A 22,202-nucleotide genomic window follows, 5' to 3' on the forward strand; every position below is an offset into this window, starting at 1 on the left:
AGTGTACAAGTTATGTGGGTGGACAACATATTCCTGTCATGTGACGCACATACCGTCACCAGTGTCGTATAGAATGTATCAGACGTGTTTTCCTGTGGAGGAATCTGTTGACCTATGACCTTGCGATCAAATGTTTTCGGTTCTCATTGAAGAGTCACGTCCTTTCGTCTACTAATTGCACGGTTTTGCTGTGCGGTCGAAAAACACAAACACTAAACTTATTACAGTGAACAGAGACGTCAATGAACAAATGGACAGATCGTAACTTTGCGAAAATAAAGAAAAATTTTTCGCTCTAGGGAGACTTGAACCAAGAACCTCTCGTTCCGCAGTTGCTCACGCTAACCACGGGACCACGGCGCTCCTGAGGTCAGATTGTGCTTGATGTTGGCTATCTTCGCTTGGACGCTACCACAGGATGGCGAGGGTAGCAATGGTCGATAGCTTGTAGGCTGCTTAAGGACTCAGTACACAGAAGAAAAAATTACCCGCAGCATGAACGGGTATACTGAAGTGCGCGAGAGATGGCCACCAGCTATGCAGTGAATACACTGCATCCATCGGGCAAGGAATGCTGTTCAATATGTCCTCCATGGACATACGCGAAGCCAACGTGACCATCAGCCATTGAACCGTCTGTGTATCACTTCATTGCCTCGGTATACAAGTCAAGAATCGAAAGGAAGTGACAGCGGAGAGCGGCAGGAGTAACTGATTCCTTAGGGTCATGCGAAAGGTCCAGACAAATCTGAGACCTAGGTGCACACCATGGAGGTGTATGCGGACCAACCTAGATGGGAAGTGGTAAAGGGAATTACTCCAGTTCGGACAGAAGGGATCGCATGTGAACTGCAATCATTAGCCCTCGCCTGGACTTCCGATGCGGGAGATGAACTGCCGTGGGCGGAAAAAGGAGACGGTAATTCGGATGCTCAGGAAAGCTATGAATGTGTGCAACGTAACTGGCAAGCAGTTGTGCATGTCACATATGCAATGGAGAGACTCCGGCCCCCACCAAGACACTGGTCACTGGACTCGTTCCAAAAGCTCCCGTCGCAAGGCGAACCCCACAGTGGTGCACTGGGTCGAGTACACGCAACGCCGAGGGTGCCGCCAAACCATAAACCAGAAGTCCATAGTCAAGGTGGGATTGAACAAGGGCTCCGTACAGCTACAGCAGTGTAGAGCAATCTACACCCCATCTGGTGTTGCTCAGGCAGCAGAGGGCACCGAGGTGCTGCCAGAACCTCGCCTTAAGCCAACGAAGGTGAGGTAGCAAAGTTAATCCAGTATCAAAAACCAGTCCTAAGAAGCGATATGGCTACACTACAGTGAGCACATCGTCATGAAGGTAAAGTTCTGGTTCCGGAAGAACGGTACGATGCCGACAGAAGTGCACGACACGACTTAGCCACCGAAAACTGGAAGCCGTGGGCGAGAGCCCATGACTGCGCCTTGTGGGTCGCTCCCTGTAGGTGCCACTCAGCAACACCAGTACTGGTGCAGCAGTATGAACTGCACAAGTCATCTGCATACAGAGAGGATGAGTCGGGCAACCCTACAGCTGACACTAGACTGTTAATGGCCACTAAAAATAGTGACATACTCAATACAGCACCCTGCGGGACCCCGTTCTCCTGTATATGAACTATGGGAGGCACCAACTTGGACATAGAAAGTATGGAGTGACAGGAAATTCTGGATAAAAATCTGAAGCAGGCCTCAGAGACCCCACCCGTATAATGTGCCAAGCATATGTTGTTGCCAAGTGGTGTCATACAATTTTCATAAATCAAAAAAGAAGGCAACCAGGTGTTGGCGTCTGGAAGAGGCTGTTCGGATGGCAGACTAAGGACACAACATTATCCGTGGTAGAGCACCCCTGGCGTAAGGCACCCTGACATGGAGCCAGTAGGCCAAGCGACTCCAGGACCCATCCCAACCGCCGACACACCATACATTCTAACAGCTTACAAAGAACTTTGGTAAGGCTGATGCTTGATAGCTATCCGCATGAAGTTTGTTTTTACCAGGTTTGAGCACTAGAATGGTGGTGCTGCCCCGCCATTGTGCTGGAAAGACCCCACAGCACCAGACCTGGTTGAAGATGATGGGGAAATGTTGCTTGTAGTCCGATGAAAAATGTTTAATCATTTGACTGTGGATACGATCCGGCCCAGGAGCTGTGTCGGGGCAATGTGCAAGTGCGCTGACGAGTTTCCACTCCATAAATGGGGCAGTATAGGGTTCACTGTGGCGTGAAGTGAACGACAGGACTTTTTCCATCCACTCTTTGAGGTTGCAAAAAGCTGATGCAGAGGCTCGAGCGTAGCCCAGTATTGAAGAGGCAGAGGTCGAACTGCATCGGTACATAGCACGCCATTGATGGTAACACCAGGGACACCTGTTGGGGTCTGTTACCCAAACAGGATGTCTGATCTTCGTCCAGACTTGGGAAGGTGACACATGGAACCCAATGGTCGACACATACCTCTCCCAGAACTCCTATTTCCGTCGTTTTATAAGCTGGAGTACTCGGGCACAGAGCTGCTTCAAGGCTATCATATGCTCTAGGGAGGGGTGCCACTTATGTTTCTGTAGAGCTCGCCAACGCTCTAATTGGCTCAGCGACTTCCAGTGACCACCGAGGGTCTGTCTTTCACTGGGGGCAACCTAAATAGCGAGGGATCGCATTTTCTGCCACAGAAACGATTGTGGTAGTCACCTGATCAACCATCACATTGATGTTACCCTGTGAGGGAGATTCAACAGTGACATCAGAGATGAAAGTTTCCCAGTCCACCTTGTTTAAAGGTCATCTGGGCAGGTGTCCATGGGCCTCACGCCAGGGCAGTGACAGGAAGATGAAGTGGTCACTATCACACAGGTCATCATGTGCTCTCCAGTGGATAGATGGGAGAAGTCCTGGGCTGCAAATTGATAAATCAATGGCCGAGTAACTACCAAAAGCCACACTGAAATGTGTGGCGACCCCAGTATTGAAGAGGCAGAGGTCGAACTGAGACAGTAAAGGGTTAGGGAGTTGATTAATCAGTGCAGCTAGTACATGAAGGGGTACTGCACCATCTGGAGGAAGATATACGTTGCAGACAGTTTCACTACAGACCGATTTTAAAACATAAATGCAAACTGCACCTGACGCTACTACAGCCACTACGGTTCATGTAATATCCCTTACAGATGTGGTGGGCAGGGGTCTGCATTGCCGGGAACTAGGTTTCCTGGAGGGCAATGTAGAAAGCAGGTGTAAAGCTTAACAGTTGCCTTAGCCCAGCCAGGCAGTGGAAAAAACCACCGCAATTCATTAAGGTCCCTGCTGCCAGCGACTTATTGCCTGGGCAGTATATATCCATTGTGTCTGAGGGTCCAGCGAGATCTAGTTCCTCAGCAGACACCAGAATCTCCATCCCATCCTCAGACGCAGAGCTTGTACGTAGCGGTGGTGTGGGTGCCATCACAAGATCCCTGTTCTTGGGGGTCTTTTTTGATTTCTCGTGCTGTTCCTTGGGTTTCCCTGGTTGGGAGGACTTCACTGAATCAGTCTACGGAACTGAGGATGAGCGTAAAGCCCTACAACCAGCTGCTTTTGGACTCTTCAGACACTGGTGGGGGGGTCCATCTTTCCCACTAGCAGAAACCTGGGAAGAGAGTGACCCAAAGGACCCCTTCCTATCGAAAGGAGCTGAAGAAGACTTATGCTTCTCTGGCTCAGAAGTGGGGACAAATTCCCAACGGTTGGGGGGGGGGGGGGGGGGGGGTGTTGCTCCCAAATTAGGTGGTGTGGGAGCAACAGGGAGGGAAGTTCCCCGACCCCCCCCCCCCCCACCATCATCAAGTGGGCAGGTGTACTCTCCCAGTTCTGAGAGGTGACAGGAATTCAAGGAACTGATGGGGCGACAACTGTTCTCGTAGTGGCAGCATATGAGGTGGTCATAACCACTTCCATTTAGCCTCAGTGTAGGGCAGTCGATCCAGGGTCTTGTATTGCACGATTTTCCTCTCTTTCTGTAAAATCCTGCAGTCTGGAGAGCAAGGTGAATGATGCTCTCTGCAGTTGACACAGATGGGAGGTAGGCACATGGAGTATTGGGATGTGATTGTCCCCTGTTAAGGTCTGAACTCCATTTTTTGAAAATTTTCCTGAAGAGTGAGCCAATTGGAGAAGGGCACCTTACGTGGTGCATTGTGTCCATCGTGCCTTGAGATCTTTAGCCCACTGTCTCGTCGTCGCACTGCAGTCCAGCTTATTCTTCATCTCTTGGGCAAGGACACCTTCCTGGATGCGTTTTCCATCACGCACTATGCAATGTCTCTTTTTGCGCCTACGAGCATGGACTTCTTTGCACCTCATATCCAGCACAGTAGCCAGTCTGTTGTGGTGGGGCCGCCATGTTCCCTGTTGGTTGTAGCCCCCTGACAACACAGGGATCACTCTGCTGATGCCTGTGCTGTTAATGCCCCATGTATGCCAAGAAATAGATGGCCGTGATCCTGGAGCATCGGGACTCCCAGCAATAGCCATCCTACCAGCTGGTTTTTGCTGCGGTTGGGTGGTGCCCATGGGGAGGGCCCCTGATTGGAGTGGGTGGCACCAAGACAGATGTGTGATGAAGCGTACCACGTCATCACTTACTGGTGATCAAACACCACCTGTCTCTAAGTGTTCCAAGTATCTGTATAATGCAAGAAAGGATGACCCTAAATCATTCCCCTCCCTGGCCACACCATCGGAACGCCAGGCTAAGGATGGCAGCGATCCTTATTCACCCCGGTACCTCGTATGTATGAGAACAGATGGGCTCCTTTGTTTCGATGAAACCACAGTTTTTTATAGAGCATTTAGAGGAAAAGTTTGGATAGGTGGAGGGCTTGTCCAAAATGCGATCTGGGTTAGTCTTGATAAAAACAGCATCCTCTGCCCAGTCACGGACTTTACTCGCTTGTAACAAGTTGGGGAATGTTTCTGTTACCATCACGCCACGTAAGAGCTTAAATATGGTCCAGGGTATTATATTCCACAGTGACCTCCTTTTGCAGTCTGACGATGGCTTGCGCACCAATTTAGAGCAGTGAGGTGTTCATTTTGTCTGGCACGTCCATCGGGCTCCAAGGGATAACCAGGTTGCCACGGCGCCTTCATCTTGGCCTTAGAGGGTGACACATTGCCTGAGAAGGTCAAGGTGATGGTCTACTGCTGTGATGCCAAGCCATATATACCTCCCCCGTAATGGAACTTACAAATAGACGTCATTTTATTTTATTATACACTAAAGTCGTGTTAAAAAAGCTTTTGCTTAAGATAATACTAAGTTAGGTGTTGCGATCAATAATCGATATTGGAATTGTATGTTCTTTGTAGCTTATGACCGTAATCTTTGGTCTACAACGGGTTTTCGGCCACTTGAGTGTTGGCCGCGGTTGAGTGTAGTTGTGTATATAGTTTTGGCAATAAATGTGTTTTTGATACAAAGAAACCGTGGAATACTGCGTCATTTTTCAATAGTCCAGTAATAATTAAAAACCCGCACCTTTTCTTGGACCCAGAGCAGCAAAGGAATCATTGCCTAGACAACGAGAAGCCACATGGACAACGCAGACTCAGCAGCATCAACAAAGGAGACATCATGGCCAGCTCTACTAAAGTACTATACAGCCATTAGCCACACCGTAACGGTGTCCATATGGAGATAACTTTTCCTGCACAGTAGAGCGGGTTCGTGACACCCCAGTGCGGTGCTTAAGTGTTGCAAGTTTGGCCGTATGTCTTCCTGCTGTACTGCCAGCCCCACCAGTCGAGACTGTGGACATCCATCACATCCCAATACTCCACGGAAGACTGGAATTCGATAGTAGGAAAAGGAATAAAAGTGAAAGTAGTAGATGACTAAGGATTGAAGGAAGGGGGGGGGAATGAAGGAGGAAGCCATCTGGTAGAATTTTGAACAGAGCATAGTTAACACTTGGTTTAATAATCAGAAAAGAAGGACATACATGTGGAAGCAGCATGGACTCACTGGAAGGCTTCAGATAGATTATATAATGCTAAGACAGAGCAAGGTTTAGGAACCAGGTTTTAAATTGTTAAACATTTCCAGGGACAGATGTGAACTTTTACCACAGTTTATTGGTTATGAACTGTAGATTAAAACTGAAGAAACTGCAAAAAGGTAGGAATTTAAGGAGATGGGACTTGGATGATCTGAAAGAACCAGAGGTTGTACAGCATTTCAGAGACAGCATTAGGGAACGGTTGACAAGAACAGGGGACCATCACATAAAGGCCAAAACATGTTTGACTCCTTTTAGTCACCTCTTACGACAGGCAGGAATACCTTGGGCCTATTCTAATCCCCGGACCTGTGGTTGGGGGGGGGGGGGGGGGGGGGGGGCAGCCCTTTCAGTAGTTGCAGGGGCAACAGACTGGATGATTGACTGACCTGACCTTGTAACATCCACCAAAACAGCATATCTGTGCTGGTACTGCGAACGGCTAACAGCAAGAGGAAACTACAGCCATAATTTTTCCCAAGGGCATGCAGCTTTACTGTATGGGTAAATGATTGCATCCTCTTGGGTAAAATATTGCAGAGCTAAAATAATCCCCCATTCGGATCTCTGGGAGGGGATTACTTAGGAGGGCGTAGTAGTTACCAGGTGAAACAAAACTGTGGATGTACAGATTGGAGCATGGAATGTCACGTCCCTTTATCAGTCAGGCAGGTTAGGAAATTTAAAAAGGGGAATGGATAGGTTAAAGCTACATACAGTGGGAATTAGTGAAGTTCAGTGGCTGGATGAACAAGCCTTCTTGTCAGGTGAATGCTGGGTTATAAAGACAAAATTAAACAGGGGTAATGCAGGAGTAGGTTTAATAATGGAAAAAAAAGGGAACACAAGTAAGCTACTATGATGAATAGCATAGTGAACACATTATTGTAGCCAAGACAGACATGAAGCCCAGGCCTACCACATTCGTAAAAGTTTATATGCCCCCCACAGATGAAGAGACTGAAGAAATGCATGACAAGTTAAAGAAATTAGTCAGATAGTGAAGGACATGAAAATTTACAATACAAGAAGAATGGGTAACTTTGATTGAAATAGTGAAGGCAGCAGAGGATCAAGTAGGTAAAAAGACAAGGGCTTATAGAAATCCTCGGGTAACAGAAGAGATTGAATTTAACCGATGAAAGGAGAAAATATAAAATGTAGTAAATGAAGCAGGCAAAAAGGAATACAAACGTCTCAAAAATGAGAGACAGGAAGTACAAAATGGCTATGCAGGGATGGCTAGAGGGCAAATGTAAGATGTAGAAGCTCATATCACTAGGGGTAAGATAGATACTACATACAGGAAAATTAAAAAGACCTTTGGAGAAAAGAGAACCACTTGTATGAATAACAGGAACTAGGATTAACCAGTTCTAGGCAAAGAAGGGAAGGCAGGAAGGTGAAAGGAGTATATAGAGGCTACCTACAAGGCACTGTGCTGGAGAGCAATATTATGGAAATGGAAGAGGTCGTAGATGAAGATAAAATGGGAGATATGATACTGCGTGAAGAATTTGACAGCACTGTGAAAGACCTAAGTCAAAAGAAGGCCCCATGAGTAGACAACATTCCATCAGAGCTACTGATGGCCTTGGGAGTGCTAGCCCTGACAAAACTCTACCACCTGGTGAGCAAGATGTACGAGACAGGCAAAATACTCTCAGACTTCAAGAAGAATATAATAATTCCAATCCCAATAAATCAAGTGTCAACAGGTGTGAAAATTACCAAACTATCAGTTTAATAAGTCACGGCTGCAAAATACTAACACAAAGTCTTTACAGACGAATGGAAGACCTGTACAAGCCGACCGCGGGGAAATATCGCTTTGGATTCCGTAGAAATGTTGGAACACGAGGCGACACTGACCCTATGACTTATCATAGAAGATAGATTAAGGAAAGGCACACCTACACTTCTAGCAATTGTAGACTTAGAGAAAGCTTTTGACAATGTTAACTGGAATGCCCTCAAATTACGAAGGTGGCAGGGATAAAATACAGGGAGCAAAAGGCTATTTACAATTTGTACAGAAATTGGAAGCAGTTATAAGAGTCGAAGTATGAAAGGGAAGCAGTGGTTGGTAAGGGAGTGAGGCAGGCTTGTAGCCTATCTCCGATGATGTTATTCCATCTGTATATTGAGCGAGCAGTAAAGGAAACAAAAGAAAAATTTGGAGTAGGAATTAAAATCCATGGAGAAGAAATAAAAGCTCTGAAGTTTGCATATGACATAATCCTGTCAGAGGCGGCAAAGGACCTGAAAGAGGAGCAGAACAGAGTGAACAGTGCCTTGAGAGGAGGATATAACATGAGTATCAACAAAAACAAAATGAGGATAATGGAATGTAGTCAAATTAAATCAGGTGGTGCTGAGGGAATTAGATTAGGAAATGAGACAAAGTAGTAAACAAGTTCTGCTATTTGGGGAGCAAAATAACTGTTGATTGTCGAAGTAGAGAGGATATCAAATGTACACTGGCATTGGCAAGGAAAGCGTTTCTGAAGAAGAGAAATCTGTTAACATCGAGTAAAGATTTAAGTGTCAATAAGTCCTTTCTGAAAGTATTTGTATGGAGTGTAGCTATATATGGAAGTGAAACATGAATGATAGTTTAGACAAGCAGAGAATAGAAGATTTCGAAATTTGGTGCTACAGAATAATGCTGAAGATTAGATGGGTAGGTCACATAACTAATGGGGAAGTACTGAATAGAACCGGGGAGAAGAGAAATCTGTAGTTCAACTTGAATAGAAGAAGGGATTAGATGGTAGGAAACATTCTGAGGCATCAAGGGTTCACCAATTTAGTATTGGAGCAAAGTGTGGATGGTAAAAATTGTAGAGGTGAAACCAAGAGTTGAATACACTAACCACATTCAGAAGGATGTACATTTCAGTAGTTATTTGGGGATAAAGGGGCTTGTACAGGACAGATTAGCACGGCAAGCTGCATCAAATCAGTCTCTGGACTGAAGACCACAACAGCACAACAAGAGGTGAAACTTTCGAGCACAAATATGTCAACGAATTTTCAGATTTGATGGAAGTATCAGTTAAACGGATAATATTAGCCAGAGTGTCACCTACGATTTTGTATTAAGCACAATGCCATTTGTGGTGGTTCCAGCACTGGTGCATGCAGCTGGTGCTACCTTCCCCTCACCGCTCCTCATCACCTCAGCAGCCATAATACAGGGGCACAGCCATTCCCAACAGCCATCATGCCAATCGTGAACTTACCGTGGACAAACAGTACATGTAACAGTATGTTTATTATAATACTAAATCACAAATGCTAAATTACTTCCAAATTACTCATAGATTATGCAGGGACAATGGTAGCTCACAAAAATTCTCAAAAACACAAGATTATTTGCGTTGATATACAGTGACATTCAGAAGTCACGTATTACATAGTTTACGTAACCAAAGCAGTTGTACCGTTAACTTACAAAAATATAATTTTGGAAGCATTCAAAAATTCTCAAAGATTATCTACTTTCACTTATTTGTCACATAATTATACACACATGAAAAAAGTTCTGCATCACCTCGGTTCTGGGATTTCCAGAACCTGTATAGAAAATTGGAATAGAGATCAACATAAAAATCATTTCACCCTTTTTATTGCTCATGAAAACCACACATTGCATGTTTTACACCATGCAGCGAGACCATAGGTGGTGGTCCAGTGTGTTGTACACACTAGTACCTCTAATACCCAGTAGCATGTCCTCTTGCATTGATGCATGCCTCTATTCGTAGTGGCATACTATCCACAAGTTCATCAAGGCACTGTTGGTCCAGATAGTCCCACTCCTCAATGGTCACTCAGCGTACATCCCTCAGAGTGGTTGCTGGGTCACGTCGTCCATAAACTGCCCTTTATTCCAGGCATATTCGATGGAGGTCATGTCTGGAGAACATGCTGGCCACTAGTCGAGCAATGTCAATAACCTGAAGGAAGTCATTCACAAGACGTGCATGATGGAGGTGCAAACTGTCATCCATGACGAGTAATGCCTCACCAATATGCTGTTTATATGGTTGCACTATCGGTTGGAGGATGGCATTCACGTATCATACAGCCATTACGGTGCCTTCCATGACAACCAACGGCGTATGTCGGCCCCACATAATGCCACCCTAAAACAGCAGGGAACCTCGATCTTGCTGCACTCGCTGGACACTAAGGCATTCACCCTGACCGGCCTGCCTCCAAACACATCTCCAACGACTGCCTGGTTGAAGGCATATGACACACTCACTTTTGAAAAGAATGTGATGCCAATCCTGAGCGGTCCATTCAGCATGTTGTTGGACTCATCTGTACCGCGCTGTGTGGTGTCATGGCTGCGAAGATGGGCCTCGCCATGGACGTCAAGAGTGAAGTTGTGCATCATGCAACCTACGGCACACAGTTTGAGTCTTAACACGACATCCTGTGGCTGCACACAAAGCATTACTCAACTTGGTGGTGTTGCTTTTAGGGTTCCTCCGAGCCATAATCCATAGGAAACAGTCACCCACTGCAATAGTAGCCCGAGGGCGGCCTGAGCAAAGCATGTCATCGACAGTTCCTGTCTCTCTGTATCTCCTCCATGTCCGAACAACATAGCTTTGGTTCACGCTGTGCAGCCTGGACATTCCCCATGTTGAGAGCCATTCCTGGCACTAAGTAACAATGCGGATGCAATCTAACCGCGGTATTGACACGTCTGGGCATGGTTTAGCTACAGACAACATGAGCCATGCACCTCCTTTCTGATGGAATGACTGGAACTGATCAGCTATCGGACCCCCTGCATCTAATAGGCGCTGCTCATGCATCGTTGTTTACATCTATGGGTGGGTTCAGTGACGTCGCTGAACAATCAGTGACCGTGTCTGTGATATAATATCCACAGTCAATGTCTGTCTTGAGGAGTTCTGGAAATCAGGGCGATGCAAAACTTTTTTTGACGTATGTGCAATGAAATTAAAGAACGATGACAGACTACTGTTGCTAAAGATTTTATAAGGGCACAATTAAGTTTAAGCCTTCAATAGACGACAAGCAGTTTCTCACAGCACTCACGAATGTTTGAAATTTTGCAATATATCACAATACAGGTGGGTATTGATACAATCGATGAAAGATTATGCAGAAGCAACATGAACAGTAAAATACGTGAACCTAGAACTTCAAAATGGGACATGAATCTTCACACACGGTCTCTCACAAAGGAAAATTCAAACATCAACTTTCATATATAAACAAACATGCGTATTACAGGGACTTTTCACTCAGCTGTTTTAGTGCACCCTACACTGCTGTGTCAAAGAAGAACACTTGAAGTGTGAGCTTATCTCAGGCAAAATCACTATTGTGTAGTGCCGACAAACCAGTTCTGTCTTTTGCAGCTAACAATGAAATTTTTGCAATATATGTTTCCTGTTTCAAATCTGAATTTTATGTTCACATTCAAAAGAGCGCTACCAGAGTAGTCTAGTACGACATTTGTTTTACCGAAATGTATTAATTGTCACAATGAATCACGAAGAATAACCAGTACTCTTATTCAATGTTCCTGGCTCCAGCAGCAACCGACCAACGTGTTTCAACGTGTTATGGTGATAACGATCAGGGAGGGCCAGGGCAATGCTGGAGTATTGGTTATTCTTCTTGTTTTACTGTCCCTGCTAATACATAAACAAATATCACACTAGGCTAATCTGGAACAGCTCTTTGGATGGGTACATAAAATTCCACTTTAAGAATCATCAATGCTGGCATCACATGGAAGACATGAATAGCATTATTTGTTTGGAATGACCCCAGTTACCCCCTGCAAAAACAAAAGGGCAAACATCTGCATGCATGCACGCGAACGCTCTCTGTGGCACTCCGGAGTATACACAAAATTAAGCGCTTGTTCGATGCGGCATTGTTTAAAAATTTCAATGTAATCAGTGAAGAACTTCTGGAACCTTAAGAGTTTGAACAAATGAACGTTTGCTTCTACAAAGATAAAAATGTAAACACGCCTGCTTGTTCAAAATCTTAAATCTCAGTTTCTCTTCAATTGTTTTAAAAATGTTGACAACTTTACATTTGTATTCCTGCGTGTTTTTAATACATGTAAGAGGCCTATAGAAACAAATATGTAATATATAAAAAACATGGAGATGGACAGATGGGTGGCAGGAAATTGACATAGATAGCAGAAAGGAGGAGATGAACAGAGGAGCTGGAGAGAGGGGGTGGGAGGGAATATGGACATAGAAAGGAGCAAGAATATGGACAGAGAGGGAGGGAGGGGAGATACAGGAAGGAGAAAGAGATGATCTCACATTTCTTATTCCATTTAACCAGAGTCACAGTAACACATGATAGGGAAGAGCTAGTTGGAAATAAAAATAATCTTGACAAAGATTTAAAGTCACTTTGTGTCAGCAAAGCATCCACTATTTAGGAACACACATTATCAATGACTCATCAGCAGCCATAAAAAGTTTAATCAAAAATAATGTTCAGTTTAGACAAGAAACAAAGGATTTATTGGTAGGCAGCACCACCTACTCCACTGACGAATTTCTTATCAGAAGTGATAAATGTGTGTTTTATTTATAATATCAAATAATATGAGTATTACGTACAACACGATTTCCATACAACTTTAGTGCACTAATGCAATCAATGTAAATAAATGTTGCAAAATGATTTTCCATTTGATGATGTATTGCTACAATAGCCTAAGAATTATCATATGCATCGCAATGTATTGAACATTTATATTTTTGTGACAAATTTATTATTTTAAAATGAAATAATGATGACATGTTCCACAGTTTTGAGGGCCATTAAACTTGGCATCTGTGGAAGGTACGTCAGCATCCCATTCCCCCCCCCCCCCCCCCCCCCCCATAATATTTACTGTGTATTTTTGTTTTCTGGTATGTTCTACATCCTGGAAGATCCCCTCACTATGGGTATAGTGAAATAAAATGTACATCTAATTACATAACCTAGTGTGTTTGTAGACACAGGGCTTTGAATTGTTGATTCAATATGAAGGTGATTTCCAATTACATAAGGCAAAGATGTGCTTTTGAATGTGATTATTCCTCACACCAAAAATCTTAAGATCAAAAAGGAATTCCTTCATGAAAATTGCTGATGTTTTCAGCACCAGTGGCACTGACACTGAAAAAAAAAAAAATGCCGTCACTAATGTCATACATGCAAAGAAAAAGCAACATAGAGAAAAACAGGCCAGGCAATAGCAGTGAATCAGTTTAGAAATGATTATGGTTTTTTGTTTTTCAATAGCTGCAGTTAATGAAGTACATGAAGCAACAAAAAATGATAAATTCAATGGACAATTAAAAGTTTATGTTTACTTAACTTTCTCTGTATTCTGTGCTAAACATTTCAGTCAAGGTGCAGTGACAGCAAAAATAACTGACAGCTGCGCATCTGTTTGTGAGTTTATTCTGTATCTCTGAAGGAAGATTTGTTCAGAACTTAGCAATGTGTATCAATGACTTCACTTGTCAGCTTTATGGTGAGTTGCTACCTTTACAATTCCTCCCCCCCCCCCTTTTTTAAACAGCAAGACTGATTAACTGTTGATATTTTACCCATCATTTAGGATTAACTACAATTAAGAATATGAAAATTGTATAATAGACATAATGAATTATCTTTATGAAATTATTATGTCCTTCAATCTGTGGACCACATCTTTCAGGCACTACTTACAACACGTATTATTTTGAAACAGAACAAATACAAAGTACTGAAATTAATATTCAGTTAAAAAAGATTAACAGCAAGACTCTCATTCATTTGAGTCACCTTCCTGAGATCTGTGTTCCTTTTTTATACCACAACATTCACCACAATTTCAAAGTACCATGACATTCTAATGAAGGTAGGGAACCCAGAGTCATTTCCATACACAGTTTGCACATCAAGCGATTCCTGCTATATAGTAAGTTTTTACACAGAGTATGCCTTTCTCTTCATTCACCAATTTCGATGCCTTATACTTCATCTGTGAATACAGATGGGTTTTATTAAACTATTCTCCTCACACTGTATTCTACAGCAAACAGTTTCGGTGCTCTACAACAAATGTTTGCAATGAAGGTTGGCTGTAATCATCACACAGTGGACTCCATACCCCTTGCGTTTTTTTATAGTTTCTGTTCTGTATACATACATAATATGCATCACTCAGACCTGTCCTATATAGCTTTTCTGAATTTGCCTTGCAGTTTTAGTTTCTATCACGAAAAGTCCATGAAACTGGTTCTATGACAAAGTGTGTTAAATATGAGCAGTCTCTTGCCACAACCTTAATTTCCCCATGTATCCTAGCGTCGTCATCTAAAATGCAACTAAATGGCAAATATACCCACCTCTATTCCGTGGTATTCTTCTGTTACACTTTCATCTCTTCTTGCAACTGGGTAGTTAAATTTCATTCTTCGTAATGAAGGCTCTCTTGAGGAGTACCGAGGTTTCTGAAAACGTGAGAAGTAAGCTTTACTTTCCGTTTATTAACACAGCGTCAAGTGGCTCACTGCGGCACAACCAAGATAACTCAAAAAGTTGTCTTAGAATGTCAGAATACCACAGTTAGCAGGCACTAAAATTAATTATGCCCACCTTAGAGTTATCACAAACTTGAGACTGTCGACTCACTTCTGCGTTAGCCGTATCAGTTTTATACTTGCGGAAGCCAGATACAGCTGCGCTTATCTCCCGTATGGTCAGATAGGGCGGATATATTCGACAAGACTTAACTACTTTTGATAACAGTACCATACTCTTACCTTTATTTATTATTTCATAGATCACTACTCCCAGCAGAGATGTCTACCTTGTAAACTTTATTTACCTGTTATCCAGAGATCTACCTGTAGTACCACTGCTCCCCGACTTGTGTACACACTGTGACTTACAAGATCATTGCCCTAATTTACGAAAGCGGGAAAATTGAATCATTCTCCTTCGTTAGATATTTCAACAATTGTTTGGGGATCGTTTGTAAATATGTAGATTGCCTATATTCATTAATGTTCCTTCGATGCTTGACATTAATGCAACGTTATGTAATTTCTCAGTGACACTCATGCTTCGAATATAGCTGTCACGCATGAAAGATAAGATAAGAATTGACAGGTCTTGGATACCACGGTACCTAATGCGTTATTACAAAATTTGTGCTTCTTACGTTTGTTTTAGAATTGCCGTCTACAAGAATGGCAAATTTTATTAAAGGAGTTCAATTTTACTTTCTCATGTCGCTCATCCCAAGAGCCTATTTTACAGTGCTCGGTGGTTATTGCCCGTATTATTGTCAGTGTTACATGTGGGAGAATATGAAAGCAGCGAACTGTGTGAACCAAAATATAATTACTGTTGATATTAGCATACCCCGTCAAACAGAAGCATTAGATGTATCAAACAACTTTATAAGAAGAATAGAGGATCACGTTTTCAAGGTGAACATATAAGTCTACATTACGAAAAAAATGTAGCAAATTGCCAATAATAATGCAGTAATATAAGGATGATTTGCAGAAATCCTGGCAGAACAAACAATCACTAAGTATTATAATGTATTTTCTTATTTTTAAGAAACATTGACATTGTTTCATTACAGATTAGACATGTTTAATATATGTTTCAGAAACAAGGAATAACTTCCCTAAAGTACCTTAATGTGAGTGGCAATCACATTAAGTATATTGAAATGAATGCCTTCAGTGGACTAAACAAACTACAAATTCTAGATCTATCAAAGAACCATTTGCACTACCTGTTTGTTAAAACATTTGACGTGCTTGACAGTTTGAGAGCTCTCTATATGTCTGGAAACAAATTCAGTAAATGGACGTGGGAGCTGCATTTGAATTCACTTAAGGTATGGAACCACTCTGGCCTTGGCCACAGGCTCTTTCGCACATGTAGTAATAATTTAGAGTTTTATAGTTGATATGGAGTGTAACCATAGTTTTTAAGCATGGCCGAAGTTGTAAGCTTTCATAAACATGTTCGTAACTGTTTTATCATCACCACCATCTTCTTCGTGCATTAGGCCCTTTGACCCTTTGTGAACTCTTAACTTTATCATTTAATCTTCTCTTTAGTGCCGGCCGCGGTGGCCGAGCGGTTCTAGGTGCCTCAGTCTGGAACTGCGCGACTGCTACGGTCGCAGGTTCGAATCCTGCCTCTGGCATGGATGTGTGTGATGCCCTTAGGTTAGTTAGTTTTCAGTAGTGAGTCATTCCATGTCAAATCAACACACCTATTTTAACTCATCCTCTTAGATTTTGCTGAAAGTTGGTATACTTATAGTGGGCACTGAGACTAAGAAAAATACCAAATTTCAATTTTTTATCTCAATCCATTCCTGAAATATGGCTATGTAAACTTTTCAAAAACCAGCCAAAAATGTGTGAACGGACTTTTTTAAAAATTGTCCTAGGAGCTGCCCTAATTGAGCTAGAGAACTGGGAAAGGTGTCATTTTGCAGCATTTTGCATGCTCTTTCCAGGGATATACAACAAAACATAGCTTCTAATGAATAACCTTTTTCAAAATACTAATTAATATTTTGATTTAATTTTAATTTTTTTACAAAAAGTACATAATTGAAAATTTTCAAAATATTTCCATAACTACTTCATACTATTGTAAATCACATGGCAAAATATAAATCTGGGATGATGATGGGTGCATTGTTAACAAAAAAAAAATCTGGACTCATGTTTTTCACTAACGGCCCTAGTTTGACCAAACTGACCTTTAACAAACAGGAATTTCTTTAAAATATACTGAAAGGTAAGTAAAAAAAAGTATTAGAAATATCAAAACATCACCTTATTAAACCAAAACTGATCAGCATATTTTATAATTAAGTTGATTGCTTATTTTGATTTCATACAACTTCAGTAATGGTATATTAACCGATATAACAAAAACAAGAAATTGAGCATTTAACCACAAACTTAAATAAAGTATGAATAAGTACAAGTGTTTACACAATAGTTCTGGTCCATGGTGTTTGAAATGGAACTATTAAACAAATTAAATACATAATGCTTGTTTTTTTAGTAACAGGTATCTGTACATAGCTAAATTTAACGCAATAGGTACTAACAATAATTTTGAAACAACTTTCTATAAAATATACATTAATACTAACCTGAGACAAAAATTGAGTTTTGAGTTGAAAGCAGTTTCCCAATAAATTGTCTTGGAACTTCGCATGTTACATTTTAATAAAGCTGACTGGGTTTGGTTTACATCACTTTCATTAAGAATGTATGTTCTCCCTGTTGGAGTAAATGGATTCACTTTTGTGAGAACATCCACAACTGACACCCACAGGACATCTGCATGTGCAGGATAAGAGAATGACTTAGCTGGTCCACATGGATGAAGAAAAGTTATTTTCACTTCATCAAGTACTTCGTTTTTTTCTAAAATGTACCCAAGCCACCAGTTTCTGCCATATACAGTGGTGACATAGCCTGATACATCTTGTAACTTCAGTTTGTCTGGTGATGTAGTTACTTCCCTCTCCCAACTCTGCATATCACCTGAGAAGTATTTGACTATTAAATTTGATGTAGTGTTGGGAATGAAAGCGTGAAATTGCTGTGTTCCTTTGATTGTCAATGCCTCTTCAAGTCAGCTTTTTAAGAATATTTCTGAAGCAGCGTAGTCTTCTTGAGTGGAATATGCAAAATCAACATTTGTGATATTATCTACGGTCCACACAAATACCAGACCAGTATCAGTTGCAAAGCGATTTAGAAAAGATTGCTGTATGGTGTGGCAGGTAGCTGTTGACGCTAAATAACGAAAAGTGTGAGGTGATTCACATGAGTTCCAAAAGAAATCCGTTGGAATTCGATTACTCAATAATAGTACAATTCTCAAGGCTGTCAATTCAACTAAGTACCTGGGTGTTAAAATTACAAACAACTTCAGTTGGAAAGACCACACAGATAATATTGTGGGGAAGGCGAGCCAAAGGTTGCGTTTCATTGGCAGGACACTTAGAAGATGTAACAAGTCCACTAAAGAGACAGCTTACACCACACTCATTCATCCTCTGTTAGAATATTGCTGCGCGGTGTGGGATCCTTACCAGGTGGGATTGACGAAGGACATCGAAAGGGTGCAAAAAAGGGCAGCTTGTTTTGTGTTATCACGTAATAGGGGAGAGAGTGTGGCAGATATGATACGCGAGTTGGGATGGAAGTCATTAAAGCAAAGACGTTTTTCGGCGCGGCGAGATCTATTTACGAAATTTCAGTCACCAACTTTCTCTTCCGAATGCGAAAATATTTTGTTGAGCCCAACCTACATAGGTAGGAATGATCATCAAAATAAAATAAGAGAAATCAGAGCTCGAACAGAAAGGTTTAGTTCGTTTTTCCCGCGCGCTGTTCGGGAGTGGAATGGTAGAGAGATAGTATGATTGTTGTTCGATGAACCCTCTGCCAAGCACTTAAATGTAAATTGCAGAGTAATCATGTAGATGTAGATGTAGAAGGCAAAGGTTCAGGAAGTTTTTCTTATTTTTATACTGAGTGACAGATCTGTCAGAATAATAGTATATCTTTTTTGGAATCTTTTGAAATTTGTTAGATATGAAATTAGCTTCTTTTGAAAGGTGTAAACCGTAGTTGTATTGTGCTCCAGGCAATCAGAAACAGTGACAAAGCTCATATGCTCAATTTTGTCTTCCTGTCTGTAATATATAACAAAAGGATGAATGGTAATCTGTTGTCTTGTCCAGTGGAAATTCTGAGTTTCATCCTGTAGAACTATACTATAATTTTCTGAAAAATCACATATGACAACAAATTCAGATTCCATAAGGTTTTCTCTTGTGGAGTTAAGGTATGTTCGTTGTTGCTTGGCAGTGAAGTCATGCCGATTCAAAGTCGACATCTTACTACAAAATAAATCTATGAATTATTCAGAAGTTTTCTGAACAATTTCCATATTACATTGGTCAACTGACATCCACTGTCAGAACTGAACTTGTTCAATTAAGTTTTCATGAAAAGGGTCTTTTAAAATTTTACGTATGACAGGTTCTCCTGGGCAGTATTCACAGTTTCCCATGTTGCAATCAACTGTTGATGGGTTGCAAAGCATTTTTGCAATGCACTGCTTATAATTGTTTAAGCTGCTGTTTGTTACTGTATTTAGTTTGGCATTTTCTATCATTAATTTTATGTTTTGGTGAGTTGTGCATATGCCGACGGTGTGTGTGCCTCTCCGACCAGCTAATACACAATGTTTTGGTCTCAACTCAGCAAATTTAGAGAAGCCTATTTTTATGTTAGAAAACGTGTCTTTAAAATGCTTGTAAGCTTCTTTAAGGTTACACAAAATAAGTCTTTTTGATATTTTTGTTTTATTTCCACTTGTTTCTGTAATTGTCACACACTCTTTAATACCTGGCATTGCCCTGCTAACTTAATCATTTTCATAAAATGAATGTACAGTTTTGACAGTTTCTGTTGGTAAACACTTCCCTGGTTTTGGGTTTGGACCTTCCATGAATTCTTTCTCTTTCAAAATTTTTTTGGACTATCGAACAATGTAATTAGGAGCATTAAATTCCCTCATTATTTTCCTGACACTCCACTTTTCAGGTAAACTTGTAAGAATCATTAGTTTTTTTGCTTTACTTATAGAATTTTTGAAGTTTCTTTTAAGATTTTCAAGAATGGAATCATCAGTATCTGACGAAGAAGTTTCAGCAGCAACAAAAAGTTTACGTGTCACTGATGAGATTTTCTTCACTTTTGATTTGGCTTAATGCCTAGATGTTAGTTTTCTCTTGTCAATTGGGGACTCACCTAGTTCTTGGAGTGTTGTGTTAAATGTTTTAACAGCTACTTAAGTTGGAGTGAAGTCAGGGTCTTGGTTTCGGATGATTATCTCTGATCCAGAAGATTCTTCTTCAACACTTTCATCACTGATGGGCTCTGGTGTATTTTTCAATTTGGTTACATCTTTCCTACATTTATCACAAATCTTGGCACCACTTGGTATTTGAGGAAATAATTTTGGCATCCATGTTGTGACATCTCTCAGTTTTTTTCTGTCTCTAATAAAACGATTTGACTTCTTCAATGGATTACAACACTGCACTCTTACAGCACTGCACTTTTTACTTGGTTCCATATTTATACAAAAACCACTTATAAACTGTCCTTCAATGTATAGATTTACTTGAAAATGAACTATTAAATATAATAGATACAGACTGGTCAACACAGAGGTAACAATTGATTTGCACTAAAACCACAGTGCACAATAATGCTGTAGGCACACAATGCCTTAGAAGGTAACAATGCAGACTACATCATCTCAACAATGGCTCCAGTCTCTGAATTATTGTACAGACATCAAGCCCTATGTATACAGTCATCTACTGACGTACTACCTTAAAGGTCAGTTTGGTCAAACTAGAGCCGTTAGTGAAAAACAAGAGTCTGAAATATATTTTTTTTTAACAATGAGTGCATCATCATCCCACATTTATATTTTGCCATGTGATTTACAACAGTATGAAGTAGTTATGGAAATATTTTGAAAATTTTCAATTATGTACTTTTTGTGAAAAAATTAAATCAAAATATTAATTAGTATTTTGAAACAGGTTATTAATTAGAAGCTATGTTTTTTGTACATCACTGGAAAGAGCATGAAAAATGCTGCAAAATGACACCATTCCCAGTTCTCTAGCTCAATTAGGGCAATTTAAAAAAAGTCCGTTCACACATTTTTGGCCAGTTTTTGAAAAGTTTACATGACCATATTTCAGGAATGGTTCGAGGTAAAAAATTGAAATTTGGTATTTTTCTTAGTTTCAGCACCCATTATAAGTATACCAACTTTCAGCAAAATCTAAGAGGGTGAGGTAAAATTTTTATTTAAAGTGTGTTGATCAGACATGGAATGACTCTAGTTCTAAGTTCTAGGGGACTGATGACCTCAGATGTTAAGTCCCATAGTGCTCAGAGCCATTTGAGCCATTTCTCTTTAGTCTGCACTCACAACCAAGGCATCCATGCTTATATTTGTGAATCAATTTAGGCAAACATTCATCATCAACGCTTATCTGTTCTATACGAGGTCTCCAATTTTGATAATCTTCTAAGATTATGTCGTTTCAGGTGTAGATACTGAGCATCTGCCACACATCCCCTTCTGTGCCTCTTTGGCATCCCCACAATTGATTGAAGAAATGGCATTTCAGAGGCGTAGAACCTCAGCATTGTTTTCTTCCTCAGTTTGTTTCTTAATTAGAACACACAGTCACACAAGTAAATGAACACTCAATGCATAACAACTTTTAGTCTTAGTTATTTGATGTGTACATTTTCAATAAAATCCTATTGTTATCACAGTTTGCAATATTGCTGGTACAATCAGGACTAGGATAGGGAACTGAAGTTGACATTTGAAGCAGGTCAGGCTTAAACACAATGGTTCAGAAGTGGACAGCCTCTGAGCACCTTAATACAATGTTTATTTAACAACTGTTTTTATCTTACATGGACATACATTGATATGAATGCAACATAGTTCAGAGGAATATTCTTGAATGCCGGGCTTAAGCCCCTTTGGAATCTCACAAACATGTGAAGTTACAGTGTTAACACAGCCTCTAACAAACTCTAATAATTAAATACTTAACCCAAAATCCTTGACTAAACTTGATTTAATCAAAAAACCTTTAAAGCATTTAACATCATCATCAAAACTTAAAAAAGGAACATTATTAAAGCTTAAACCATTAGAAAATACTATTAATTTTGAAGCTGGTCAATGGAGCGAGTATTAGTCCCTGTAAATCTAATCCAGACATTGGGCACTGTCCCTTCTTGTGAAATTATTTATGAAGTTAAGAATACCAAGACAGACAAGGATAAACCAAAGTAACATTCAGTCATGAGTAGCAACCCCATTAGAAAGATACTATTAACATTGAAATTGGTCAGGGGAGTGAGTGTAGCTCACAGTTGACCTTAACCCAGACTTCGGACACTGCCTCAGATATTTACTGACTCAGATAGACAAGATTAATATTAAACTCA

The 22,202-nt window shown here is 40.9% G+C and overlaps 2 protein-coding genes across 5 annotated transcripts in view; one reads left to right on the top strand and one right to left on the bottom strand.

The window, feature by feature from the left end:
• The window catches only part of LOC126473001 (prolyl endopeptidase), a 104,995-nt gene extending 89,931 nt beyond the window's left edge, over positions 1–15,064 (bottom strand). The window contains exons 1-2 of one of the 3 annotated variants that reach the window (XM_050099976.1): positions 14,963–15,064; positions 14,481–14,585 (exon numbers count right to left, since the gene is read on the bottom strand). In XM_050099976.1, the coding sequence (XP_049955933.1) occupies positions 14,481–14,546 (66 nt within the window). In that variant the 5' untranslated portion in view covers positions 14,547–14,585; positions 14,963–15,064. The other 2 variants (XM_050099975.1, XM_050099974.1) reach the window with 2 other exon arrangements.
• A 114-nt stretch (positions 15,065–15,178) lies between these two features.
• The window catches only part of LOC126473037 (leucine-rich repeat-containing protein 70-like), a 40,141-nt gene continuing 33,117 nt past the window's right edge, over positions 15,179–22,202 (top strand). The window contains exons 1-3 of one of the 2 annotated variants that reach the window (XM_050099978.1): positions 15,182–15,261; positions 15,429–15,569; positions 15,758–15,991. In XM_050099978.1, coding sequence (XP_049955935.1) covers positions 15,435–15,569; positions 15,758–15,991 — 369 coding nt within the window. In that variant the 5' untranslated portion in view covers positions 15,182–15,261; positions 15,429–15,434. Of the gene's footprint in view, positions 15,570–15,757; positions 15,992–22,202 lie in introns of both variants that reach the window. The other variant, XM_050099977.1, reaches the window with a different exon arrangement.

Source organism: Schistocerca serialis, chromosome 1, assembly GCF_023864345.2.
Source record: "Schistocerca serialis cubense isolate TAMUIC-IGC-003099 chromosome 1, iqSchSeri2.2, whole genome shotgun sequence".
Taxonomy (NCBI): Eukaryota; Metazoa; Arthropoda; class Insecta; order Orthoptera; family Acrididae; genus Schistocerca; species Schistocerca serialis.